The following is a 17,770-nucleotide window of genomic DNA, read 5'->3' as shown; positions in this document are numbered from 1 at the left end:
TCAAAAACCACAAATAAAAAATGTAAAGCAATTGCAAATAGTCTCAGGATATCACTCTCTACACCATACTAAAAAAGTAGCTCAAAGGTGAACAACCCCTTTAAAATGCAAACAATCCTCCAATGAGAATCCCAGCTGATCTGTATCAATCTGGCTCCATGTTCTTTGTTCCTGCAACTGGAGTTGGAAGCTTAAAGCAGAGTTTCCCAGCACTGAACAAGTCTGTCCTTTATCCCCATGTTTGATTCCAGTGTCATATAATGAAGAAATAAATGACATAATTATCTCTATATGTAAGATAACAGCAAGATGCCTGACATGGTGCTGGGAATCAGCATTCTCATTGGTCAGTTCTTTTGCATTTATAATGAAGTTTTTGATCAGTAGAATCCTCATTGGTGAATTTTCCTGCATCTATAATTACGGTTTTCTGTAACTTCTATAGAAAACCAGTGGATGCTGTGGGATCGCTTTACGGCTCTGGCTTTATATCCCCTTTAACGTGACTTCCTCCATAGAGTGTGGATATTGAGGATCCCAGTATCCAGACTGTAAGCTCCTGTGTGCAAGCTCTGTAAGCTATCAATGTGAATATTTACCTTTTTTAAATAAAATAAATAAACGTACATATGGGCATAGTGCTAGGAAATATATTATCCTGTTATGAATAATGGATAATAATCACGAGTTATACGGGCTGTATGACTGTGACGCCTTTTTAATTGATGCTGTGCAGATTGATCCCGTATCTGCAACTTATGGCTGCTCTATATTCTGACTAATTGCTTCTCTATCTTTCTCTACCCTTTTGTCACAGAGCTTCTGGGTTCTGCAAAGAGAGTGAATGTAAATTTCCAAGACACCGATGGGTAAGTGACAACTTCCTCCTTGTTCCTGTTTCATCCATCACTACCATATATGTGTAATGGCTCCGCTATACTTGCAGCATTGGCTGAGATTGTTACATAGCTTGCTGCCATCTGTGTGATGTGATGCCGAGAGTGATAAAGAAATACAGCATTTACATAATTGAACTATGCACAGAACGCAGTGACACTATGGATGTGCTATTAAGTGAGTGATATGGGTTAGAGACATTTCTATATCATATCACGCAGCACATTATACACATCTCTATATGTTACATTTATAAACATCATTGAAATATTGGGTATTTAAAGATGAAATGGAAATCTCAGTATCTTTTATGCCTCTTAGGAACATGCCATGGCACAGTAAGAGTTGTTTTTTTAAAAGGGATGCAAAGGAGTGGTTACCCAGGTCCCTGCACATACTAAGGCCCCTTATAGCAGACGTTTATCATTGGTAGAGAGAGGTAGCAGCTATAACAGAGCAAGATAACAACAACAGGGTAAGATGGTGGCTGTAAGACAAATATCAACAGCAGGACACAGTTTTTCACTTAAGACAACATGGTCACTGCATGACAAAATGGTGGCAGTAGGACAACATGGTGGCAGTAGGAGAAGGTTATGGCAATAGGACAATATTGTGGCAGTAGGCCAAAATGGTGGTATTAGGGCAAGATAATGAGAGTAGGACAAGATGGTAGCAGTAGGACAAGATGATGGCAAAAGGACAAGATTGTGACAGAAGGACAAGATGGTGACAGTAGGACAAGATGGTAACAGCAGGGAAAGATTATGACAAGATAATGAGAATATGGCACAATTGTCACGGTAGGACAATATAGTTGACAATAGGACTAGATGGTGATAGTAGGACAAGATGGTGGCAGTAGGACAAGATTGTGGCAGTTGGACAAGATCAGTGCAGTAAGGCAAGATGGAGACAGTAGGACAAGATGGTGGCAGTAGGGCAAGATGGTTACAGCAGGACAGGATGGTGGCAGAAGAGCAAGATGGTGACAGTAGGACAAGATGGTAACAGCAGGGAAAGATTATGACAATAAGACACGATGGTCGCAATATGGCACAATGGTGACAGTAGGACAATATGGTGACAGTAGGGTAAGATGTTGACAATAAGACAAGATGGCGACAGTAGGACAAGATGAAGGCAGTAGAACAAGATTGTGGCAGTAGGGCAAGATAGTGATAGTAAGACAAGCTGGTGGCAGTTGGATGAGATTATGGCAAGATGGTGACAGTAGGACAAGATGTTGGCAGTTGGACAAGATGGTGGTAGTAGGGTAAAATGGTGGCAGTAGTACAAGGTGGTAACATTAGGACAAGATTGTGGCAGTTAGAAAAGATAATGGCAATAGGGCAAGATGGTGGCAGTAGGGCAAGGTGGTGACATTAGGACAAGATTGTGGCAATAGAGCAAGATGGTAACAGTAGGACAAGATGATGGCAGTAGAACAAGGTGATGTCCTTTGGTCAAGTTTGTAAAAGTAGGACAAGATGGTAAGAATTGGGCAAGATGATGGCAGTTGGACTAGAACGAGGCAGTAAGACTACATGGTGGCAGTAGAGCAAGAGGGCAAAGGTAATTTATTTTATTTGTGTTTTGTAACCAGCAGCCCTTGCAGTTTAGTTAGACAATAGCAGAAAGGCCAATGGGTAGACAGTCCGACTAAATAAGTTTACAGAAGAACCTCAACAGACAGTAGGGATGCTTTGTGAATTTTTAATAATCTAACTAAAAGAATGATTATTTTTAAATACATTAGATATATAAATAATATAGAAATTAATTGTGGGGAAGAATTATTGTTTTATATTTAGTTCAATTATTAAAATTCAATGAATTATTACAGATTTTTTAATATATAAATAATATAAATAATTTTTAATTAAGTATGGGGAGAATTAGTGTGTTTTATGTAATAAATGCATTCAGATAATAATAATAAATTAAGACCTGAGATTAAGTGCTATTACAGAGAAGTAATTAAAAATGGGATAAAGAAAGATTAAAAAAAAATGTTAAGAAGCAACCTGAAATTTAAACCATGTTTTAAAATGTCAGGCTCAAAATGACTGCAGACAAGGTGAAACGTATGTGTTAATTCCCTCAGATCAAATCCAACACCAAGGGGATTTTGTATAGAGGTCTATAGGTGGCCATCCACAGGCAGATTAAAGATGCCGATATTGGTCCTTTAGAACGATTCAGCAGCTTATCTGCCCGTGTGCGGGGGCTTGCGACTAGCCCCCATGTCCGATATCAGGCCAAAAATCTGACAGATATCGATTGGGCAAGTTTGATTTTTTTTTCTTCGATCCAGGATCGAATCGGCTAGTTGATGTGGTCCTGCAACTCGTCAGCGCCTATTCAAATCATTTTAGTCCCTAGGGGCGAATGTTCAGATTGACCCGATATTGCACTGCCGTTAGTGGGCATATCAGATTAAAATCCCAAATGAACGGATCAAATAGTGTATGGTCACCTTAACACTAATGTGTTATAGTAATGGGCTGGTACCAATACCTTCCTTAAACCCCACTCACAGTTCCTTTTCTGATCTCCATACAATACCACCACACCATCATCATCGCAACTCATCTCCATCCCAATCTCCATATAGTCCCTCCACACCATGAACCTTCACCAATCTGTGTGTTTTCACAACTCATCTCCAGATCTATTTCTGGTTCCCTCAATGATCTCCATTCACTCAGAGTTCCTCTTTGGATCTCCATATAGTCCCACCACACCATGCCCGTTCACCAATCTGTGTGTCCTCACAACTCATCTCCAGATCTCTTTGTGGTCCACCCTATGATTTCCATTCACTCACAGCTCCTCTTCCAATCTCCATATAGTCCCACCACACCATGAACCTTCACCAATCTGTGTGTCCTCACATCTCATCTCCAGATCTCTTTGTGGTCCACCCTATGATTTCCATTCACTCACAGTTCCTATTCCCATCTCCATATAGTCCCACCACACCATGAACCTTCACCAATCTGTGTGTCCTCACAATTCATCTCCAGATCTCTTTGTGGTCCCCCCTATGATTTCCATTCACTCACAGTTCCTCTTCCAATCTCCATATAGTCTCACCACACCATGAACCTTCAACAATCGGTGTGTCATCACAACTCATCTCCAAATCTCTTTGTGGTCCACCCTGTGATTTCCATTCACTCACAGTTCCTCTTCCAATCTCCATATAGTCCCTCTACACAATGAACCTTCACCAATTTTTGTGTCTTCACAACTCATCTCCAGATGTTTTGTGGTTCCCCCTATGATCTCCTGTCACTCACAGTTCCTTTTCATATCTCCATAAGGTCCCACCATTGCTGTCCATTGTTTCCATACCCTCAATGCTCGTGTGCACCCTCCCAATATAACTCCTTCCCAGATTTCCCTGTAGTCTCCTGACTGCTCCACTATCACAGCCTCTGTGAACTTGCTTTTGTGATCTTGAAGGTGACTTATTAATGAACTATGTGTTATTAGAGCATGGATTGTTTTATTCTCTGAATGTCATTTGGGAGTACTGCAGCATGCCAGCACACATAACCCTAGTGAGATCCTGTGACACATACATCATGTTGGCATCAGCACCGTGAATGTAGACAGCTCCTGATAATGTGCTAATGCTAGATCATTGTGACTTTGGGCAAGTCAGAATTGTTTTCTCTATATACCAAGTCTATAACCACTGGGACAGAAGGCCATGCTTCTCTAATGCAGGAATTTCTGATTTATAGGAAATGTAAAACCTCAAAATAAATGAAAACAACATTTCTCAGAGCACTCTTCTAAGCACTTTTGCAATCTTTGCTAGTTTGCTAGATTTTGTGTACTGGTTTCAGGCCGACCCCAACATCACTACTATGGACACAGTGTCAGACTGGCCCGGGAAAAAAACCGATGGGCCCTGACCCTCTTGGGCCCCCGACAGGCCAAAAACATTTTTCGCGCTGAGCGCTGAGCTTGGCGCGTCACAGTAGGGGGCCGGAGGGGGCCCTGGACCAGCAGTTCCGGTGGGCCTCGGGCCCCCCAGTCCGACCCTGTATGGACGTATTCTTTGTTCATTAGTAATAGATTGATAATATTATTAACCAATTTTCAGTTACTGTATACAGGCATAGGATCCATTATCCACTGGAAACCCTTTATCGAGAAAGCTCAGAATTACGGGAAGACCATCTCCCATAAACTCATTATAATCAAACAATCGGATTTTAAAAAATAATTTCCTTTTTCTCTGTAATAATAAAACAGTAGCTTGTACTTGATCCCAATTAAGATATAATTAATCCTTATTGGAAGCAAAACCAGCCTATTGGGTTAATTTAATGTTTACATGATTTTCTAGTAGACTTAAAAACCCCCGGGTTCCAAGCATTCTGGATAACAGGTCCCATACCTGGTACTGAAAATTTGTCTAGCAGGAAATTAACTTTCGTTATGCAAAAATTTTTTAAAATGGCGCCCCTTTCATTTGAAGGTCAGTTTCCACTCTATTTTCATTCATAGAGGGTTTTTTATTTGTATTTTGTGTTGGTGCAAAGAGATAAATCTAGGCCAGCTTTTGGTTTAACAACTGAAGTTATCAACACTTTCCCAAACAAATGCGCCGTGAGTCGCTGGAGAAGCAGAGGTGTTAATGAGGCCGGGGATATCGTGCGCCGAATGGAATTAATTAGTTCCTGAAAGGCCGGGATGGAGATTGGGGGGTTGTTATTCTTATTTTAGGCTTTCGTTCTATGAGATTCTAAAAATACCTCTGCTTTTTAGAACAAATGTATTAAAATTACACCATAAGAATTTGTGACATTATCCAGAGGAAGGGCTATCTCCCCGAACTGCCTTTCTCCAGCTAGAATGAAAATCGGCTGCGGTTGGCACTCGGAGCGCTTCGTTTTCCAAAGTCGCCCGAAGTTTCCTCAAGAGGCAACTTTGGAGGACTTCGCAAAAAGAAAGAGATACCGAGTGCTATGCCGCCGGCGATTTTTATTCTAGCCGGCGGAAGGCAGTTTGGGGAGATTAGTGGCCCTGAAGAAGAGGAGATTTGTCGCCGGGCCACTAATCTCCCTGAATCTGACCGTGTGTCTCTGCCCTAAAGGACATTATATTTTGGAATTCTCTACCGGCCCAAGGCAAGCACAGCCCTTTAACAGGGAATTTCTGTTTCTCTGACCCCCAGGGGGATGTTTAAAGGGTATGTAAACCCAGTTGTCTCACAATGCCCCTAGTTTTCTATAGAAGTTGCCGAAAAACATAATTATAGAATATATATTATAGAAGAACATTCACCAACGAGAATTCTACTGATCAAAAACTTTATTATAAATGCAAAAGAAGTGACCAATGAGAATGCTGATTCCCAGCACCCCGTCAGGCATCTTGCTGTTATCTTACATATAGAGATAATTATGTATTTTCTTCATTATCTGACACTGGAATCATCTTACAGTCTAAACTGAGATGGGGTTGAGACCCCGGACCTCATCTGTTGGCAGTTAAAGGGTTAAGAGAACTACCCACAGAGAAAAAAAGAGCAGAAGAACAACTGGCATCTAATTGATTTGGATATCCGAATGTGAAATGGCTCTCAGCTGTGTTGTGTTCTTGTCCCTGTTATTTAATGGCACAGCAACGTCCAGCAGCCACGTGCCCATGGAGGGATTATTATAGCCGACAAGTTCAGTATTATGGGTCACTGGCGTTTCTGTGTGCCCGGCACTGTTCCAGTCTAATTGTCTGTGTGTAAGGGTTTCAGTGGCTGTTATACTGTTATCTCAGTATTTGTTTAGCTGTTTATATTCTCTGCACTATTGGTTCTGACTTTTGATCCATTATAGCGGACGCTAGCTATTTTCTAAAGCTTAGTTACTTACCATTGCTTAAAACCTGCTTCCTTGCAGCGCTTGGTCAAAGGTTCAATTCCAGCCTGGAACGAGTTTTAATGTGCTGCGGAATATGCCGGCTCCATATAAATGAATAATAATTATAATAACAGTGGATGGCTTGCCTCTCGGTCAGTACAAGGGATAGCTGGAACATGACATTCCCCCATTCAGCCACACTGGGAGTGGGTCCTAGAGAACAGCATGTGTGGGCGCCACCTGGTGGTGAGTGTGGCACAGAATGATTTTTGATTAAGAGCTGCAGCATCTGGCTCGCTAATTAGGCAACATCTATGAATATGGTATATAACCCGCCTTCCCCGGTGCCTGCCAGCATGCTAATTACCAAATTGCCATATGGAACTGCCGACTGCTTCCTTTTATCTTGGATTCGTTCTTATCTCTCCGACTTGGATAAAACCCTTGATCGGAGATTGTTTATAGTAATAACTACGGCATTTTTTTTAATTCTGTTTCCCTGCATTTAGGGTTTTTTATGTTGTTCTTCCTATTGCTTTGCTGTGAAAGCCAGACGGAATAATAGGCTGGACTGCCAAGCAGCAGTTGCCTCAGTTGTACCACAGAGAAGGTTTCATTGCTTGCTGTGCATGGGCTTGTACTTATGCATGTATGACCCAGCATTGCTGTATAATGGCAATTCCTGTGTATTAAAAAAAAGAGTTAAAAGGTGCTCCAGAATGAAAAACCAAATAGCTCACCAAGTTGATCATGTGGTCCAGGTGCACCAGACCCCCAGCTTCAGGGAGCGGCAAACCGAAATACACAGCAAAAACACAGGGCTACTCAACACTCAGAGGAATCCACAAGGCCAAACGTATAAGTTTAAAGAATAAGTCTTTATTGATCATAGTTAAAAGTATAAATTCATCTCCACAGGCCCTACGCGTTTCGTACCTGCAAGAGCCCATGATTAAGTACCTTGCAGGTACGAAACACGTAGGGCCTATGGAGATGCATTTTTACTTTTAACTATGATCAATAAAAACGTATTCTTTTAACTTGTATTTACATCCCCTTTAAACATCCCCCTGGGGGCATCTTCAGAGAAACAGAAATTCCCTGTTAAAGGGCTGTGCTTGCCTTGGGCAGGTAGAGAATCCCAAAATATAATGTCCTTTAGGGCAGAGACACACGGTCAGATTCGGGGAGATTAGTGGCCCGGCGACAAATTTCCTCTTCTTCAGGGCCACTAATCTCCCCAAACTGCCTTCCCCTCCCTTCCGCCGGCTAGAATGAAAATCGCCGGCGGGATAGCACTCGGAATCTCTTTCCTTTTGCGAAGTCCTCCAAAGTTGCCTCTTGTGGATTACTCTGAGTGCTAAGTAACTCTGTCTTTTTGCTGTGTAATTCTTGTGTATTTCCTGCCTCCTGTTACTCCTATGTGTAGGTACTGTATATCAGTACACATGGGGATATAGCAACCCAAAGGCTTGTGACACACTCACTACTCTGACCATGTGTTTTGCCTTGGCATCAAAAAGCAAAAAGCCTAAAAAAGGATCCATGGTGTCTGCAGAGGGGTCCAGGATGCTGCAATTTGCCAGTTAAAGTTTCTCAACTTGCCTCATTGGTGCAGCACCCCTGGGGGAAGAAGTGTGGAGGCATGTATTCCTCCTGCCCCCTACCTGCTCAAGTGCCTCTTAGTCCTCTTACAAGTCTTCGCCTGGTCTTTGTAAATGCAGATCAACTGTACAGCAGCATCTCAGTCTCATCTCATAACCATTCATTTGTCTCTTTTGCTGCTCTCGTACTACTGGCCCATAATTACTATAAGGGTCAGTCCACACAAGCAGATTCGGGGAGATTTAGTGGCCTGGCGACTAATCGCCTGTTCTTTTGAGCGACAATCTCCCCGAACTGCCTTAGTGTGCCTTCCCATCCGCTAAAGCACACGCGGCGCTTCGTTTTCCGAAGTCGCCAGAAGTTTCCTCGCAGTGTCGGAATGGTCTGGCGGGACACTGGGAAAAAACCCGGTGGGCCTGACCCTTAATGGGCCGCCGCTGGGCCAGTCCCCTCTCCTGATAAGATTCGAGAGAAAAAAATAAGTTTTTTCAGGTGCAGCGCCGTCTGCGCATTCGCTCAGCACCTGTTGATTTAGGAGCCTTTATCCATGCGCGCTCGGCGTGTCATATAGGGGGGCGAGGGGGCGGTGGGGGGGTCGGAGGGGGCCCTGGATATTAGTCTCGGTGGGCCCCCCAGTCCGACCCTGTTTCCTCGTGAGGCATTATAGCGGACGGGAAGACACAAGAAGGCACACAAAGGCAGTTCGGGGAGATTGTCGTCCAGAAGAAGAGGCGATTAGTCGCCAGGCGACTAAATCTCCCTGAATCTGCTTGTGTGGACTGACCCTATATGGGTGCTCAACTTGATTGCATTATCACTATCTTAATTAAACATACGGTAGGTGTTGCTTGCTGGCCAATTGTCTCTTGACATTATTTCCATGTATTGGCCTCTGCATATTAAATGTACAAAGGAAAACTTCAAGAGAAGAATCCATGGTAACCCATACAGTGCCATATCAGGGAGTTTGCCCAGGGGATCCAAGAATAGGAGGCAGGGTTGCTAGGGGTGGGTCCAAGAATAGGATGCAGGGTTGCTAGGGGTGGGTCTAAGAATAGGATGCAGGGTTGCTAGGGGTGGGTCTAAGAATAGGATGCAGGGTTGCTAGGGGTGGGTGTAAATGTGTTAATGTTCAGTAGCACAGCATGCATATACTTTAAGGGGCATTCTAAGCAGGGTTACAGTTATTTTCATTTAATAAAACACATAGACAGGCTATTCCGCACAGAGAACTTGTCTGCATATTTATATTTATTCATATAGTGGGAGTGGCCATAATTGCTCTTAAAGGGATGGATCACCTTTAAGTTAACCGTTAGTATATTATAGAATAGCTAATTCTAAGCAACTTTTCAATTGGTCTTCATAGGTTTTTTTTTATAGTTTTTTTAAAAAAAATTTTAATTACAGTGGAACCTTAATTTTACATCCCCTGATTTAGCTTTTTCCCTCATTTTACATTGTTGTTTTGTGGTCCCACCTATATTATGCAAATACCCTGATTTTACATTCTCCTGGACTTTACACAATTTTTTTCTGGTCCCCTGAAAAATTTAAAATGGGGGGTGTTATCTGCTGACTTTCGAGCTTTCAAATGGAGTCACTGACCCCATCTTAAAACAAATGCTCTGTAAGGCTACAAATGTATTGTTATTGTTCCTTTTTACTACTCATTTTTCTATTCAGACCCTCTCCCATTTATATTCCAGTCTCATATTCAAATCAGTGCATGGTTGCTAGGCTAATTTGGATCCTAGCTACCAGATTGCAGAAATTGCAAACTGGAGAGCTGCTGAGTTTAAAGCTAAATAACTCAAACATCACAAACAATAAAAAATTAAAACCAACGCAAATTGTCTCAGAATATCACTCTCTACATCATACTTAAAGTTAACTCAAAGGTGAAGAACCCATTTAGAGATACATTTATCCATGGGCTGTTATGAGATGGGATTTGGCCATTTTGCAATGGTATGGTAAGATTACAAACTTTTGCTTGAGAGTTGAAATGCAATAATTATGGGGTCCCAAAATACTAACATAGCATGCCCCCCCCCCCAATTATTGCAATGGGCAAATCCCATTTTCTCCAATAGGAGGATTTCAAATCTCTGCTGACATGAAGTAATTATGGGGTCCCTCAATTATTAGCCAATCAGTCACCTTCCTCTGAGCAGTGGGGGATTTTCGATTTACTATTATTCCCCTATTTGTTTCTTGCAAAAGTGAGCAAGCCTTTCCCATTAGGACCACTATATAGACTGTAAGCTCCACGGGCACATGTGTCTCTTACCACATAGCACTTAAGCTCTTTGTCCTGAAATGATTCTGTATATATTTATATCTATACTTATATATATTAGGGATGCACCAAATCCAGGATTCGGTTCGGGATTCTGCCTTTTTCAGCAGGATTCGGATTCGGATTGGCTCGCTTTACAAATAAATGTATGCATACATATATACATAAGAAAATCTGCCAGCTAACCCTTTTACTGAAAAAAAAAGTTGTGTTTTTTATTGCAAATTTGACTTTTTATAACTTGAGAAATTATTGACGCTGGGGAAATGAGGTAAATGTGCTCAGTGTTAAAGACTTGTGACACATTGGTGTAACCTGCGTGGTGGTGGTGGATGTATCACAGAGGAGATAACCCATCTCCTGGGAGTTGACATGATAATTGTGTGAATGTGCCCTTTCTCCTAAACAAATGGAAGCCAGCGGGGGGTGTGTCTGTTGCTTGGTGAATGTGACTCACTAGACGCTCACTAGAATCACTGCTGCAGGAATGGTGCCGCCAAACACTCAACACGGACACTGTTGTACAAAGAATAATAATAATAATAATGATTTAATGCCAGCCACCATGAGAGGGGTATTTGGTGTACATGGCGATGAAGTGGTGCTCCATCTGCATACAGTCTGCCCTCTAGCTCTAATGAGAATTATATTCCACCTCAACCAGCAATATGAACTGGCATTTTCCCTTATTGGATGCACCTACCGCCCAACATTTGAACATGTAAAAAGCCAGACAATTTGTGTTTTGCCCCCAATTCATTCTGTTGTGCCCAGTTACAGCCAAACACCCCAAATCTGCTCAGGGCCCCATTCATTGTATAGTTATTCCTTTGCCTTTTGTGGTGTGAGATTAGGGACTTTGTTTTAGCGAAACCAGGATTATTGTAAACTGATATATAAATCTCTCTATAAATTTGTGGCCCCCAATAACATTCTCACACGTCTCAGCAGGCAGCGGCGTTTTAGAGGCTGCTGTCCCCTGAGGGACAAAAAGATTTGCTGTGTGGAGTGCAACAATTGTTTTGACCACACATTTTGTGGCCACACCCCCTAATTACCATGTTCATTTTACAAAATTTGTCAGGTTATGAAAGTTTGAACATATTTCTGTGGTTATTACAGTTTTGCTAATGAAGGCCAATTGCCCTTTAAGCTGCAAGTCACAGTTCCCCCAAGAGACCTGCTTATCTTAAATTGTTACAATTGTTCCTTTGCTTATCTTAAATTGTCACAAATGTATCTAAGTGCACCTGCCACTTATTCTGGGCTCTCCTGCTCTATGCTATATGTCTCCTTTAAATATTCGAGCAGGGGTGCTGTGTGTGAATGAGCATTGGGCCCTAGAAGTCTGCTCAATATAGCATATGCACCCAAATGACAAGTGGTCTCTGTCCCATGAGAAGGAGCTAATCATGTGGTGCAGAGGGGAGTATTTTGTGCAGAGGTGGACTCATCAGCAGCAGGGGTGTAACCACAGAGGAAGCAGACCCTAAACTGCACTTAAAATGCAAGTTGCACCTGTATAAATCACATTCTGAGAACTTAAAGGGCATGTAAAGGCAAAAAAATAAAATTCCATTTTTACTTTGTTTAATGAAGAAGAAACCTATCTCCAATATATTTTAATTAAAAAATGTGTACCATTTTTATAAGAAACCTGTATGCAGTGAAATTCTCCCTTCATTTACTGGTGTGGATAGGAATTGTCAGACGGTCCCTAACTGCTGAGCAGGGAAACAATCATACTTATGAACAGCAGGGGGAGCCCCGCCTTACTTCCCAGCCATGCAGAACTCAAGCAGCTTTGTTTGTTTCTCTGTAAAGCAGTCGGCGACTGTGTAGAGATTTGTATTGGATTTTATTTTTGCCTTTACATCCCCTTTACTGTTTTCCAACTGCAGGGACAAAGATCATGGAGCCAGATTTAAACAGATAAACTGGGATTCTATTTGGAGGATTATTTTGCTGCAGCCACTGGTTCTGCAGAGTTGGAGAAAGTTTGTATTAAACAATACAAAAACTATAAAATCCACATTAGATTACATGCCAACACAGGACCCAGTGCAGTCTGTATATTCTGATTATTAATCAGTCTTGCTGTATCCGCTTCTGGCAGATATTATTTGACTTGTGCTGTTTTGATAATTTATGCCCAGACCACACTGAGCATGTGCACAGTCTTGGTCTTGCAAAGACGTTTAACAAAGTTACAAGATGGTGACCCCCTTTGTAAGCATACATCATTTGTTTTATTATGCTTTTGGTGCAGTAAGTTCATGTTTATGTTTAGCTTTATCAGCATGTATATCTGACCCTTAGGCATGTGCAAATAAGCCACTACATTCTTGCACTTCTATAGGCCAGAGTGGGACATTTGGCTCATCCAAAATACATAAAAAATGAAGACCAATTGCACATTGTATCAAAATACCACTGCCTACATCATACTAAAAGTCAATTTCAAAGTGAAACTTCCCCTCTCCTTTCTTTAAAAGGTTCTCTACCATTCCATGCCAACGTATAAGCAGCACGTAATCAATGATAAAAGGTGCCTGTCCTGCTCTTTTATATGACTAGTTCATCTATAGGTTGACGTCATTGAAACCATCTGATTTTTTTTTTCTGCTGCATTAAATCAAAGCAAGATGGGGGAGGGTGGTCCTGTCTGCCTTCCCGGATTTTGCGAGTCATCCTTTTAATACCCCTGGCAGCAGTGAAGCAAGGGGAGTGGCCAAATGGAATAGGGTGTGGCCAAAGACCTTGATTCAAGTGCGGAAAGCTGACATTACTGAGAAGGGAGACATTGCTGTTAGGCTGAGGGATCTCCTGGCCTTAGTGTATATTCATAGAAAGTTCTGATATCAGACCCAGGGGATGATTTAATGCTGTTCAACATTTCTCAGTCCAGGTTGTGGCTCCTCCCTATGGTCATGGTCATGGAAGGTCTCCATAGCTCTCTGTAGAAGAAGCCATATTTCATGGCTTATGCCTGACAATTGTACTTTGTTTTTAGAGCTATGGCACACAGGTATTGGCAACCCTATGCCCTGTTAGAATCCATCTCACTTCCCTATGTCTGCAAGACAGCCGCTGGTCGTTTTTCTAAATGGTGTGTTTTTAGTTCCTCTCCTTTATTTTCTGTACCGAGAAAAAACAGACAATAGCGGCTTTGTTTTAAACCATGAAAACATAAACAGCTGTTTTTATACTCAGAGATTTTCAAAGAGTTTTAAATTTATGCTCTGTCTGTGTATTCAAAGCCACAACGTGGTTCACATTCTCCAGACTTGGCCCACTGTTGGATTATGGGTTCCTGCTGACTGAATCAGACAGAGACATTACAATATCCAGATAATGTCTAAGGGCAATACACAAAAAAATCGGAGTGCTCCAACCCCCCTGCCGATATGTAAAACACAAAATATAGATGCACATGCGGGGTAATTAGATTCGCCAACTTTCATTTAAATTATTCAAAGCAATTCCCAAATGCTCATGCCCCAAACCCTCTGCTTAATGACATATATCCAAATACGTGCAAATGTTAGGGTCACTCACTGCTTCCTCGGTGGGCCGGGTGCTGCGCCCCGAACCCTCAGCAAGGGGAGACACCAACGCTTCAAGACCAGACGAATGGCATGCATTCTACGGGACTCCAGGCAGCGGTAAAATCCAAATAGCAAACATGTTATGTCCTAACATGTTTCGTGTGTTTCCACACGTAATCATAGGCAACCAGATAATGTCCAGATAATGTGACAATTCCAGAAACGCCAGCTAGAAACAAATAAGGTTGCCACCTGGCCCGAACCTTATTAGTGTGGCTGGTAATGTTATTTCTGTGTAAATCTGAAATTATATATATATATATATATCTATATATTTATACGAATGGGTACTATATACCTGACAAATGTTTCTTACACTAGGGGACCCATTTATTAAACCTCAAATTTATCTGGTTGAGTTTTTAGAGATTTATAATACCCCAAAGTTGCTAAAAATCTGAATCCAAAAATGCTCTATCTTAGTCCTGTTGAGGTCATGTTTTCAATGACAGATGTCTCTGAAGTTGTTTGTTGACATTGTCATGTGCTCTGAATAATCCTATTAAGTCTGGGGTTTTATAAAACTGAGTTTTCGCAGCGACAATTCGATAAAGTCGAGTTTTTGGAGCATCAGTCATATGATTCAAATTGCAGCTCGATTTTGTTGCATCTATTTCTTTGCTTCAACTTTTTCAAGATGAATTATTGAGAAATGAATTCAATTCATGGATGGGAGTTTGTTCGACTTTGTTTTCATAAAAAACTGAGATAAACTTTACTTTCGTAAATAACACCCTAGGTGAAAGCCTCTAGTTTTGTTCAGTGTCTCTGTAAATGATTGTCATTGGGAATGTTCTTAATTTAAAACTGACCATCTGCACAGAGGTATTTTAGTGTTCTTATAGCAAGAGGTCAGTTTTCATTGTCTTATAGCAAGAGGTAAGTTCTGATTATCCAATGGCAGATTGTAGTAATATTTCTACAAAGATGCCAGTTCTCATTTTCTTTTTGCACAAGGTCAGTTATTAAGGTCATATGACAAAAATTCAGTTCTCATGTTCAGTTCTCTTATGGTGAGAGGTCAGTTGTTAAGGTCATATGACAAGAAGCCAGTTTTCATGGTCTTATGGTGAGAGGCCAGTTCTCATGGTCTTATGGCAAAAGTTCAGGTTGTATTGTCTTGTAACAATAGGTCAGTCCCCACTGTCTCATGGCAAGAGTTCAGTTATCATTGTCTTGGGGCAAGAAGTCAGTTATCGTTGCCTAATGGCAAGATGTCAGTTCTCATGGCTTATGCCAGGAACTCAGTTCTCATGGTCTTATAACAAGAAGTCAGGTCTCATGGCTTATTTCTCATTGTTCTATGGCAAGAGCTCGGGTCTCATTGTCTTATAGCAAATTGCCAGTTCTCATTGTCTTATGACAAGAGGTCAGTTCTTATGGTCTTATGGTGAGCTCAGTTCTTATGGTCTTTATAATGAGCTTAGTTCTCATGGTCTTATGGCAAGAGTTCATTTCTCATGGTCTTATTACAAAAGCGCAATTCTCATGGTCTTATAGCAAGGACTCTGTTGTAAATTTCTTATGGGAAGAACTTAGTTCTCATTGTCTTATGGCAAAAGCTTAGTTCTTATGGTCTTATGGCAGAAGCTCAGTTCTAATTATATTATGGCAAGAGCTGAGTTCTCATTGTCTTATGGCAAGAGGTCAGTTCTTATGGTTTTATGGAAAGAGCTTGGTTCTTGTGTTTCTATAGCAAGAGCTCAGGTCTCATTGTCTTATAGCAAAATGCCAGTTCTCATTGTCTTATGACAAGAGGTCAGTTCTTATTGTCTTATGATGAGCTCAGTTCACATGGTCTTTATAATGAACTCAGTTCTCATGGTCTTATGGCAAGAGTTCATTTCTCATGGTTTTATTGCAAAAGCGCAATTCTCATGGTCTTATCTAAATTTCTTATGGGAATAACTTAGTTCTCATTGTCTTATGGCAAAAGCTTAGTTCTTATGGTCTTATGGCAGAAGCTCAGTTCTAATTATATTATGGCAAGAGCTGAGTTCTCATTGTCTTATGGCAAGAGCTGTGTTCTCATCTTATGGCAAGAGCTCAGTCCCAATTTTCTTATGGCAATAACTCAGTTCTTTCTGCTAGGAATAATTGAAACGCAAGGGTAGAAAAGAGTAAATGCTCTGTCCTCCAGAAAGAGCAAAAGCCAGGGCCCATCGGGAAACGTCCTGGTATCCTGCAGGCCTAGTTGACACTGCTACTCAGAGTACATCGATTTGGCAACATTAGTATATGTATCATTGTCGTTACCATATTGCCTCCATTTTGCCCTGCCCCCCACTCCTCGATTCGATAACTACTGCACTATGGTAGTGGACCCATGGTACTGCCCTCTAATTGGAACCCATAAATAAGCCTCTTTATGTGTGCTTTGAAAGCACACTACAGTGGCACAGTGGTGCCCCAAGCAATTGTGTGCCCAATCATTTTGTTTGGATTTACCTCTGCTTTTACGTATAGACTCAGGGGCCAATTCATTAACTTCGAGTGAAGGAATAGAAGAAAAAATACTTAGAATTTCTAAGTGTTTTTTTGGTTACTTCGACCATCGAATGGGCTACTTCGACCTTCGACTTCGAATCGAAGGATTCGAACTAAAAATCGTTCCACCATTCGATAGTCGAAGTACTGTCTCTTTAAGAAAAAACTTCGACCCCCTAGTTCGCCACCTAAAAGCTACCGAACTCAATGATAGCCTATGGGGAAGGTCTCCATAGGCTTGGCTAACTTTGTTTGGTCGAAGGATAATCCTTCGATCGTTGGATTAAAATCCTTCGAATCGTTCGATTCGAAGGATTTAATCATTTTGCGCAAAATCCTTCGACTTCGATATTCGAAGTCGAAGGATTTTCATTCCCAGTCGAATATTGAGGTTTAATTAACCCTCGATATTCGACCCTTGATGAATTTGCCCCTTAAAATACAGACATAAGTGCGCAATAAACGAATACACCAATACTTTACTGTATATCCAAGGGAAAATAAAGGGAGGGGAACTTCTAAATAGGGTATGTTTCCCATTTAATATTTCATATATAATAAGAACATTGCAGTTTAGTCTTTCCGCAGAGTTGCAATGCCTTTCCTAATGCTGTTTGTCTGCTGGCACCGCTACTGGGCCATGTTAAATTAAATTCACCCCCTTTTGGCAGCGATGCCCGTAATTTCCCTGACAATGCTTTCTATCCTCTGGCACAGAAGAAGCTCTGTCAGACGAGATGCACTGTGGGGAATTTCCATACAGATTTGCTGCTTGAACAAACTTTGCAATGTTATTCGGCCGTGGCACGGAATTTACTAACATTACCCCTCGTGTTCTAATCAGCTTCAAAAACAGCAGAGGTCGGTAACCACGGGATGATTAGTCATCTCATTATTGATGCTGATAAGATCCCTGGGGTAGAACTAGCAGCCCAAATCAGTAACGTTTCACATTTGTACTTCTCCTTCCACAGGCTTTTTGCCACGGGGAT

The 17,770-nt window shown here is 41.4% G+C and overlaps 1 protein-coding gene across 4 annotated transcripts in view; it reads left to right on the top strand.

Annotated features, from left to right (window-relative positions):
• caskin1.L (CASK interacting protein 1 L homeolog) overlaps positions 1-17,770 on the top strand; it is a 151,467-nt gene that overhangs the window by 82,004 nt on the left and 51,693 nt on the right. For all 4 annotated transcript variants that reach the window (XM_041577365.1, XM_041577366.1, XM_041577367.1 and 1 more), the window contains exon 2: positions 818-869. In XM_041577365.1, the coding sequence (XP_041433299.1) occupies positions 818-869 (52 nt within the window). The remainder of the gene's footprint in view (positions 1-817; positions 870-17,770) is intronic.

Source organism: Xenopus laevis, chromosome 9_10L (genome assembly GCF_017654675.1).
Source record: "Xenopus laevis strain J_2021 chromosome 9_10L, Xenopus_laevis_v10.1, whole genome shotgun sequence".
In the NCBI taxonomy this organism is placed as follows: Eukaryota; Metazoa; Chordata; class Amphibia; order Anura; family Pipidae; genus Xenopus; species Xenopus laevis.
Note: the sequence above shows the minus strand (reverse complement) of the source record. Positions and strands in the feature narration are given on the sequence as shown.